The sequence below is a fragment of the Amphiura filiformis genome, unplaced genomic scaffold (genome assembly GCF_039555335.1).
Source record: "Amphiura filiformis unplaced genomic scaffold, Afil_fr2py scaffold_197, whole genome shotgun sequence".
Lineage (NCBI taxonomy): Eukaryota > Metazoa > Echinodermata > Ophiuroidea > Amphilepidida > Amphiuridae > Amphiura > Amphiura filiformis.
Genome location: NW_027305661.1, coordinates 103,095 through 115,000, shown reverse-complemented (window position 1 = coordinate 115,000; position 11,906 = coordinate 103,095). Strand labels below are relative to the sequence as shown.

Sequence of the window (11,906 nt, the reverse complement as noted above, 5' to 3'; positions counted from 1 at the left end):
ATCAATCAGTCCCGTTGTTGCTATGCTCCACCAATTGGTTCAAATAGCGAGTATGCGTATCGCGTTGATGCACACACGCTGACCCCTGTGATATCGTGTCATATCACACGGGTAAGAACCAATAAGATTGCAGGAACATTCTCAAGTGTTTAAGAATGTTGGTGAAAGGCACTATCAGAGATACTTGTGCAACATATTTCAGATTGTATGATCTTATATTTCGTGTGAAAATTGGCAAAATTGAAGATAACAGCAGTCCCAAAAAATGTGAAGCTCCATTAAATTGTGTGTAGCTATGAGTGTCCATACAGACAAGATCCACCAACATTGACTAACATGCAAATTGTAATCTTACTTTAATACTGTAAAAGTAGAAATTAGGTTTCTATTGTATCAATATCAAAACCGCGAAAATATCTTCTCGCGAAAATATTGACTTTTACAGTAGATTCCATATTAAACTCCTCAAAAGAATTAAAGGATCAGATAAATATATGAGCACTTTTGAAAACATAGGATATGATGATAATATTATTGATAATTGTGCTTGATCTTTCATTACATCACTTGTTCCCTAAGCTGCAGACAAAATTCACTCTCCCTCAAATCCGTATTGTTGTAAAAATATATTAATGATTGGAGTAAATTTTAGGATTCAGTTGCTTTAAAAATGAAGTGTAGATAATTTTTTTTCTTTTCTTCAGTAACTGCCATGTTTATGTGAATCCACATGGATTTTCCCATCATATTTTGATATCCGATAGATGCTACTATAGTCTTAGTCGCGACTAATTGGTGCCAACTAGGAAAAGAGATCGTGCAAGTCTAATGAAAAGTCAAACCTTTTTTTGTATATTTATAAAGTGGACACCAATATATTATTATATTTTATGAAATATTTTGTGCAAACTTGCATTGTGTAGCATAAATGTTTGTGTTTCTCAACAGGTTCTACATTGGTTGTGATATGTGTCAGAACTGGTTCCATGGGTCATGTGTCAATATTACAGAGGAGGAGGCAGAGCAGCTCAATGAGTATGTGTGTAAGGAGTGTGATCTGCATAAACAACAGAATGATGAAGAACTCTACTGTATATGCAGGACACCATATGATGAAGCACAGTAAGTAGAATTGTACACAGTAGCATGGCCACAATTTTATTGTGAGGGGGAAAAGCTAAATTTTCGTCCCCATTTGTCAATTTTTTGTCCCATTTTCAGTAATTTGAAGGACACTTTACTCTTTGCCGTCCCCATTTTATCCCTGAAAAATTTCAGGGGGGGGGGATTACAAGTGTGCCAAATGCAAATGTGTAGTATCTGCTTGACGTTGTAAAATGTGACCCAACGCCAGTGAATGAGACAAGTGCCGTTTTGATTTGAAAATGTGGAATTAGGTCAAATTTCTAATAATGCACTTAAAGGAGGATTTCATCATCCTCTTTTTATGACATTTTTCAGTAGATATCCACTAAAAAATCTTATTTCCAAAATTTCAGTTGATTTTGATTTTGCCTTTGCGAGTTATGCATGATTATGTGTATTACACTTCTCCATAGACAATGTGTTGTAATTTCGTTCTGGTCTGGTGCACCAGAACGAAATTCAAATTTGGCAATATTTTTGCTAAACGAATTAATCTGCAAGAAATATTTGGTACATAAATATTATGTAGCCAGAGGTATCCAGTGGTGTAAAAATCTCAACTTTTTTTGGGAAAAGTGGGTGGATGAGGCTGTGGATCACGAAATGCCCCTTTAAAGGGGGGTAACCCTATTGGTTTTGGATATGGATTGTCTTTAAAATTACATATAATATCAAATATTGTCCCCTTTATGCAGCTTTGTGAAAAAAAGCGAGAGTATTTTCTACGTAAATGTGAATAAATAGCAAAATTTGCAACCCAATAATGGTATCGTGAATTGCATTCTGGGAAGGGAAGCAATAACATGTGCCGTAATTCCCGTTCGTGATGTGCCATGCGTGCGTGGTGTGGTTGCACTGACACAAGCTCCACTGTATTAGGTACACATTTCAATACTACTACGGTGACATTTCCCCACAACCAGTCTTTTCGTGTTCGTCTGTATATCGTTCATGATGATTTTTGTATATAAATTATGGCATAATGGCAATAGAGCTCAATAACAAAGCAAAACAGAAATGCCCCGACGACAATGCTGGAAATGCCCGTACTATAATAGTGAACGGAAAATTTAGATTTTTAAAAACTCTTTTTCATACCGATTCAGAAAAAAAAGAAACCAAATGTATTTCCCTTTGCAATATGTACATTTCAAATGAATGTAAATAATTTTGGGTTTAAAAAATGGAGCAGAAAAAAACTTTTCCTACCGGGATTTGAACCGGGGACCTTTGGTTCAAAATACGATGCTCTAACCAACTGCGCCAGGCGGGCGGCTGCAAATTTCGGATGGAAGTTTAATACCTTTATAGTAACGTGGTCGATCTGAAGTCTCTTCAGCAGTTATTGCGGTTCGTTCTTTTCATACAATGTGAATGATGCGAAACCAAACTAGCTGTTGAGGAGACTATAATTATCTACGATAAGCCAGTCCATAATTCAAGAAATTGGTAGCCAGGAAGGAAGCTATTTTTGTGTTAATGCGCCGATTTCTCCGGAAATAGATCGACGTGGAGCGTCAAATTTCAGGATAGTAATGAGAAAAATAGTATCTATTTTGTGATACCAAAAACTCATTAACAATGACAAAAATCGGGGGGATGATGTTGTCGATCGGGTTACGGACCTTTAAGCAAACTTAAAAAATTGCAAATTGCACAGAAATGATTAAATGCACTTGTGTGCCTTTCAACAAGTTGTTTCTGAATAATGATATAAGAATAAATAATGCACTAATTTGTGTGCCTCAAAGTTGTTTCACAAGCAACCTTAATGTGTGAATAATAATTTAGATAATGCACATACTAATTTGGGTCCTCAAAGTCTCAGAACAAACTTAGTGACTAAATGCACTTGTGTGGTCTGACAAATGAAGCCTTCATCTTTCAGGGTTTTTAGCATGGAGGAAAAATAGTCACTAGGTTCCTACTGGACCTATGTTTAGTTGTAATACATTCTGGTGATGATCATTTTTCTTGTAATGTCAAACTTGCAGATTCTACATAGGATGTGATCGCTGCAACGACTGGTACCACGGTCATTGTGTGGGCATTACTCAGACAGAAGCAGAGACAATAGAAAATTACATCTGTCCCAACTGCCAATCTAAGAGTATAAAGGGTACCAAGGAACAGAAACCATTGTCAACCAAAGACTATGAACAGTTGAAGAAGATAGTGAGACAACTAGAGGTGGGTACTCACACAAACCTACAATGTATAGTAGAGTATGGATTGCCTAAAGCACTGTCAACACCCTTTTTGAAGGAGAGTGCCACTGTCAAGGATCTGGTTGAGTTCAGAGGGGCAACCGTAGGGCCTCTGATACCTGGGTAAATTTTGTGACAAAGTTACCGTTGTGATGAGTAAGATGCAAGAAGCTTGCTTCATCTTGCTTTGGGTCATCGGGGAACATCCCCTTAATTTTAGTCTCGACTGAACTTGTTGAGAAAGAGCCTGTGAAGTCACTATTCCTGTCTCTATACCATGTATGTATATGCTTATTATTAGGTATCATTTCCCTCTTCAACCCCAAGACAATTGTTGGATCTGGAATGGGTCCAACTGTTGAATTGAGTTTTTAATTCCAAAATAATGTGTCATGCAGGGTGTGGTTTAGCCCATTTTACCTTGAAATTAGTGAATTTTTCTGTTGATGCTTTTGCAGAGTCACAAGATGGCATGGCCATTCCTAGAGCCTGTTAGTGATATAGATGCACCAGATTATTACCAGGTCATCAAAGAACCTATGGGTAAGATATTGATACATAGATAGATAGATACTCCTGGCAGGCAGGCAAAATATGTGACACCGTCAAGAGAAATGAGTCTTTTAATTGTTGAATTTAAAATGGCAACTATTTTCAATTTTGACTTAAAAAATGCTAAAGAATGGTCCAAACCTTCTTACACTTGTTACAAGGTTATGAGTGATTATGTAACTTTAACAACTTTTAAAAAGACAGAAAGCAAAATTATACTTCTACGCTACTCAAATTTGGTACACTCATCGGGCGCTTTCACCAGGTCAACGGCGTCTTCAGCGGATGTTATTGCCCTGAAGATAGTTGTTGCTAGTGATGTAGTACTAGGACACCTCCGATGGCGTCACAGATGTTGATGATGTCAAACTTGAAGATGTTGTGCCGCCCCCTTGGTTCCGGGGGGTCAGGAGGTTGTCCCAGACAGGGTCGATGTCCAACCCTTTGTCACGGTTCAGTCTGGGTCTAATAGTTCTAATATGGATTGCTTCCAAGACATCTTCAAGTTTGACGTCATCAACATCTGTGACGTCATCGGAGGTGTCCTAGTACTACATCACTAGCAACAACCATCTTCAGAGCAATAACATCCGCTGAAGACGCCGGTTGACCTGGTGAAAGCGCTCCGGTGAGTGTACCAAATTTGAGTAGTGTAGAAGTATAATTTTGCTTTCTATTTATGTTTACCGCTACGTATGAATATACATCATTATATTTAAAAAGACATTTAATTTATATTGACCTCAACTAAACTTGGCCACAAGGACCACTGGTGTTATGGGTTGAACACAGATATGTAGGGGTTATTAGAAGTAATGTCTTGAAAACCTTCAAATGTTTCCTCAATTCTATGCCACTGTGCCTACCATACCTGGTCAGTACCACTAGCCCAAGATGCATAAGACTTGGTGTCAAAGGACACAACCAAATTCTACTCAATGCCAGGCAGCCAGATTGGAAATTGGTGAGTGGACTTGCTAGCCCAAGTGTGATTGCCTTTTGGGTTGAGTCGTTATATAAATCTACCGGTAGTTATTACTAATTACGGAATCTTTTTCTTTTCTATAGACCTATCGGTAGTGGAGGCAAAAGTGAAGAAAAAGGACTACAATAAGCTACATGAGTTTATGGCAGACGTAAGCAAAATATTTGACAACTGCCGCTACTACAATCCAAGCGACTCGCCATTCTACCAATGTGCTGACGTGCTGGAGAAATTCTTTGTGCAAAAAGTAAAAGGTATAAAGAGCTAATGGTTTAACTAGATCTATCAGGGATTTCATGATGTAAAGAACAAAATACTGTTATTATTAAAGTTTGATGAATTGTTTGCTTGTGGTTATTCCTTCATGTAATTATACTCATAATTAGGGTTAGGATTAGCTGACACGAAATAATTACATGAAGGATCGACCAAGCTTGTTTAAAAAATTATATTTGATAAGAAACTTGAGCTGTGAATAATGAGCAAAGAAACTACCTGGCCTGACAATATTCAGCAGGAAGCACTTTATTCACTCATTAATAGATGAGTTGACCTATGACCTCACATGTTTACATTCAGGTTGTCCTCTGTTGTTTCACACAGGGCAAAATAATACACAGTATCTATGGCACACCACTTGTGCAAAACCATGAGCAGCTATAGGCCATTGTTGATATTATTTGCTTTGAACCATAGTTAATGCCAAAATCAGCTTCTTTCCTGTAGACTATTATGCTCTTTTACCCTGTAGGCAGTTTTTATGTCGGGCCAAAGGGCGTACCAAATGTGAGTTGCATGTGTCAACTCATCGATATAGACCCTATGCAATAAACCAATCGCAATGGTAGAAACAATGCCAGCTATGTTGGAGAGGTTTATTGTTCTCTGGAATCGATTGGAGGACAGTGTTTTAATGATGTAGTATTACACAGGGTCTATTAGAATGTTGTAAAACATGGGACTGGACAACGAAGTGTGCATTAAATTATGCTACAATTCACGTTCTGTATGCCTTCTATTTGCTGGGGCAGTCCGTATTATAGTGTATATAAAAGATATTTGTAGAGAAATCTATGTTTGTCATGTTAACATTAAATCAGATCAAACTCTAGTTGGAAATACTGTCTAGTAAGAAGTTTTTCTAAACAATGTAATAAAAATAACATTTGAATCATATAGGCCTAGTAGGCTCAATTGTATGTGTTGTCAAAACCATTCTGCTATGAAAGTTGGTTGTATGGTTTACTTCCCCTCTCCTTTGTTCTAAAAATGGAACGAATGGGAATATGTTTATGGAATATATGCGTGTATAGGAGAATTGGTTAATGTTTTGTAACATAAAAATAAACCTGTAAATCAAATTTTTTTTTAATAATTTTTTTGTATTACTTGTATACAAAGACAAGTGCATGAGTATTTATTTTACATAGTAAAATTTGTATGGACTAACAATGTTGACATTAGCATTGAGCATTAGTGGTCGGTATTGTATGTGGGATTGATGTACAAATGTTAATGGGATTTTTTTAACAGTTGTTTGTGAATGTATTTGTAATTTTTCCAAAGAGCACCTGAGGTACGGTAATTGTATGCAAGAAAATGTTTGACAATCATATATTTTGTTGTAGGAAAGTTGTATTTGAATATGAAGACTAAACAGTCAGATAGTTTAATGAGTTAGGTGGCAAGTGATGTTTACCATGGGAAACTGTTTCTGTTATTGGGAGGGGGGGGGGGTAGTTTGGGGACTAACAGACAATGTACATACAAGACTTATTGCTTGTAGCTGAAATGAGTAATGAGGATGGCCTGATATCCCAAGCATCAGTCAACTGTGTGCGACTTGGTAGTACCAACAATTGGGACTGGTTTATATGGCCCTGAACAACCAGGCCCAATTGAAGCTATCCTTTATGGGATTGGTTAATAAAATGAATGAATAGGGATACAGATTAAATGAAGGAGTACATGTGTCGTCCTTGTACTAGTACAAGTCATGTTTGGGATACCCTTGTTGTATGCCAATTTGTAATATGAAATGACTACAGACATTACCAGTATTTAGACATAGATTTGAATTCTATCCACCTGATTGCAAAATTAGCAGGCCTTTAAAGAATGTAGCATGCTTTTCATAAAAAGACATCTACTCCTTTTCATATTTGGGATTTTTGATGTTTGAGCTCCTTTGAATGGCAGTTTGACAGTTCTGTCTAGATATCTGTTTAGATATGGCAAGCAAGGGTTGGCTCCTTCAGTGCACATTTGACAGTTCTGTCTAGATATCTGTTTAGATATGGCAAGCAAGGGTTGGCTCCTTCAGTGCACATTTGACAGTTCTGTCTAGATATCTGTTTAGATATGGCAAGCAAGGGTTGGCTCCTTCAGTGCACATTTGACAGTTCTGTCTAGATATCTGTTTAGATATGGCAAGCAAGGGTTGGCTCCTTCAGTGCACATTTGACAGTTCTGTCTAGATATCTGTTTAGATATGGCAAGCAAGGGTTGGCTCCTTCAGTGCACATTTGACAGTTCTGTCTAGATATCTGTTTAGATATGGCAAGCAAGGGTTGGCTCCTTCAGTGCACATTTGACAGTTCTGTCTAGATATCTGTTTAGATATGGCAAGCAAGGGTTGGCTCCTTCAGTGCACATTTGACAGTTGTGTCTAGATATCTGTTTAGATATGGCAAGCAAGGGTTGGCTCCTTCAGTGCACATTTGACAGTTCTGTCTAGATATCTGTTTAGATATGGCAAGCAAGGGTTGGCTCCTTCAGTGCACATTTGACAGTTCTGTCTAGATATCTGTTTAGATATGGCAAGCAAGGGTTGGCTCCTTCAGTGCACATTTGACAGTTGTGTCTAGATATCTGTTTAGATATGGCAAGCAAGGGTTGGCTCCTTCAGTGCACATTTGACAGTTCTGTCTAGATATCTGTTTAGATATGGCAAGCAAGGGTTGGCTCCTTCAGTGCACATTTGACAGTTCTGTCTAGATATCTGTTTAGATATGGCAAGCAAGGGTTGGCTCCTTCAGTGCACATTTGACAGTTGTTATAAAATAGGGCTGAATTTGAGAGATTATCAACATTCAACTTAGATATATTATTGGACAAAGTCCTTTGCAGTCTGCCAATCTGGCGCTGTTTACAGCATAAACATGGAAGTGGGTTCTGATTGGTTAATTGAATCACTTCATTGGCGCCTCATTTGCTAAACAAGCTGTGTAGCATCGCAAGACCTAGTTCTTCTTACGCGATAGGTCAGTAAGGACCTTGTTGAATACAGGAAGGTAGTGCAGTCAGGCAGCAAGTTGACATGATAACCATTGATGCTGTCAGATTCTACAAGTCAATTTCATTTTACATGTGTTGGGGCCAGGGCAAGTTACTGTGATACTTGTATATAGAGATTTATTCTGATCATCAAATCACTGTTGCTGCATTATAACACTCTTGTAAAGTAGGGTGAAAATTTATTTAGGTATTTTTCTTGTATATATGTGTACATCAGTAAAATAAATATTGCAAATTAATAGAAACGTTGCAAAGCAACAAATCACAGATTTAAATTTGCGAAAGAATCACACATTTTCATATTGTAATGTTACTGCTTTTGTAATGTGTGATATGGGGTTGGGAATGTGGCAACAGTTTATCCCTGTTAAGGCGGGTGTCATCCTGACTAACTAGATTGAAATGATGATATCCAGGATAGGATGTGAAATATTACTACTAAGTAAGTCTAGTAGACCATCTCAAATTCCTCGTTATTACTACCTGGATGAATAATAATCTTCACAATCATAGATGACTAGACACAAAAAAAATACTAATTTGTTTATTTCTTTTGTATGTTGTTTTTGTTTTTTTGCTTTTTCAGAAACATGGAAATTATTATAATTTGGAATGCGGCAGACCTATTTGATGTTTTTAAAGCAAATTCTAGGCTTTGACATTGGCAAGTAAGGGTAGTGTAAAATAATTGCAATGAATTTGACTGATCTACAGGCCTTTTCCTAATTAAACTTTTTTTACTTAAGCACATTGTCGTTATGACAATGCTTTTTCAAGCTGTATAAGCAGCCAATAATATTGTAATAGATGTGACATGGTCTGATCCAATCAGACCAAAGTGAACATTACTGAAATTGAAGCAAAAAATATGGACATATAGATTTCAACATGAGTAGCTTAGGTACTGAGTAAGTTAGTATAAATGGTAAGAAGCTAGGAAAACTTGAGCAGATTCCCCCCCTGGATCTGAAACCTCTATTTGTAAGGTTCAATGGAAGGGTATATGTAACTTACTCGATAATACTTTTCACCCTGATGTGGCAGTGACGTCAACGCATTGAGGCAACTGTTTCGCGTGCGTATCTATACGGTGTCTGTAAGCGTGTGCTTGTGTACTCCAGCGCTTTGAGCGTCCGTTATCTAGTTGATGCTGCACCTAATGAAATACGCACTGACGTCACTGCCACATTAGGGTGAAAAATTGTATGCTATGCTAGTATGGTAAAACCAAATCAATGTTTATGGAATAAAGCACCTCAAGCATCAGTAACATGTAGAAGCTAGACAAATATAATAAATACAATTCTTACAACAGACATCAAGAAATAGAAGAATTGGGGGGGGGGGGTAAATTTTCTACCAGTGTTGACAATACTTGGCAGTCTAGTATTATTTCGCTCATGTGGTGGGTAAGCTTACGGAATGAACATAACTGTTACAATAGTAGAGAGCTGTATTCTGTGATTGTATGATGTCAAGAGATGTCCTTACACAAGAATTATAGAAATGCTGCTCTCACTGGGAACAAACGGCCAAATGCTGCTCTCACTGGGAACAAACGGCCAAAGTCCAGAAAGTGCATTTTTGTTTGTCTGTAATTGTGCATTCATGTCCAGAATTCTGGCCATAAGATGTCTTAATAAAAAAAATCTATGACACACCTATGACATTTCACTTATAAAGTGCGTACCCATGGTAACTGTTGTAACCGAGGGCGCTAGTCGATAATACCATTTTCCACCCTCAAATGGCAGTGACGTCAATTCGCTGAGGCAGCTGTCTATGCGGTGTTATTAAGCGTGTGTGTGTACACCAGTGCTTTGAGTGAATACTAGCGATTTGAAGCTGCAGCTAATGATATGCGCACTGACATCACTGCCACATGAGGGTGAAAAATGGTATAGATGCCGCAATAATTCATATCGGGTATAGGGCCCTCTGGTGTAATACCAGGTACACAGTTTGGCGGCTAAATATCATATCATAGCCGCAAAAGTCCACGCTTTCAATAGTGAAATGTCAGTACGTAGAGGTCCATGGTTACGCTGTTAACGACATAGGAGGCTCATAGGGTCCATGTTTGTCAGTGATAACGTCTTGATATGTGTGTGTGCAGAAAAATCAACACGTCTGAACAGATGCTGTTGGGTGCAGGAAGTTGAGCAGTGACTTGGCAGATGATTATTCAACACAATTTCCAAGACTAACAACAATCCATTTTTGCTTCTCCTCTGACTGATTTTTTTTTATCAAGACATTTAATGGCCAGAATAATTATTGGTGATTGAGGACAATTGCAACTTATGCCGTTGCAAGTGTCTGTATTCATACATACTAAGTTTACCAAGGTGAATTAGTCTAGCAACTCATCCTCGGCATCATATTCCTCAACTAATAGGACATGAGAATCTGATTGGCTAGACTCATCTCGTTTTTTGTTTTATTTGATTTCACAGACTATCAGTTGATGATATCAATCACTTGTAGTTTAGATGTGTGGTAATAGGACATAGGAAAATCACTTATAAGCATGTTTGTAAAATAAATACATGAACAAACCTGTAAGCCAAGTGTACTAAAACAAATGTACATATATTGTTGTTACAATGTAAATTTATAATTGTATTATTACAAGTACAAAGGGATGAATCCCACACATTGGTTGTAGCTTATAAAGGGAAATAAAACACGCTTTGTTATACAATAAGTCAGGCTCTGTGTTTTTAGTAAGATTATATGAGATCACCAGAAACAAAGATGTTGATATTTACAAATGTCATCTTTTGTAGGTGTTAAAGGAGCATTTTGTGATTCTAACATCCTCTTTAAATGAAATATTTGAGTAGATATCCACAAAAATAATTTATTCCCAAAATTTCAGTTCAGATTTTACGTTCACGAGTTGGACATGATTATGTACATTATATTGCTCCATAGGTCACTGTGCTGTAATTTTGTTCTGTGAAGCCATATTGTAACATTTCCATAAGAAATAGAATTCTATTTGTTTTTCCCACAAAATGTTAGTTTTCAGTATCAGATTTTATTATATGTCCTCTTAATTTTGGCCCAAACTGATATGACAATACAAAAAAAATATTATTTAATGATAGTGCATATGTCGCCAATGCAAGCCACTCTGTCAAATATGGCCGCCCAGCACACCATGTACGTACTGTGTTATAAGCATCACATGCGTGTTCGACTTATATTTCCATCGTAATAATTAAACATGGTTTATTCAAAATTGTGGATTTGTCATACAGCACCTAAATTCTTGATTTTTGCAGAAACCTTATGGGTGCACACCAGTAAATAGCTCCCATTGACTTTCTGTACAAACAGGGCCCAGGAAAACGTCATTTTCTTGACTCCAGAGCGACTCAGTTCTTCAAAACTTACCTTTTCTGCAAGTCGAAGGTCAGATGAAGTCATCTATTGTAGAAATTATATCTGAGTCCAGCATTTTTTTCCAGAAAAAAGCCGACTAGATCACCCTATAGCCCATACAGCGTACGCCACCTTACAAATAGCTTGGTGTTTCTGAAATGTAACACATTTTGAAAGTTTCGCCAAATTGTAATAAAAAGTCAGATCCTGCTCATTTTTCACAGACAATCTATTTCCCAGGCCTAAATGAGGATTAAATATGAATCAGGGCCTAATAGTTGGGTTTTAAGCCTTTTCGGATGGATTTAATTTAGTCGTATTGCACGAAT

General features: G+C 37.3%; 1 protein-coding gene across 1 annotated transcript; it reads left to right on the top strand.

Moving 5' to 3' along the window:
* Positions 1 to 948: 948 nt before the first annotated feature.
* LOC140145285 (nucleosome-remodeling factor subunit NURF301-like) lies at positions 949 to 10,899 on the top strand (the record flags this gene model as incomplete). The annotated part of the gene is made up of 5 exons (XM_072167046.1): positions 949 to 1,122; positions 3,141 to 3,336; positions 3,812 to 3,896; positions 4,974 to 5,144; positions 8,774 to 10,899. Coding segments are annotated over 5 exons (646 nt in total), but the record flags the coding sequence as incomplete, so codon positions are not given.
* Between the last annotated feature and the right edge of the window lie 1,007 nt (positions 10,900 to 11,906).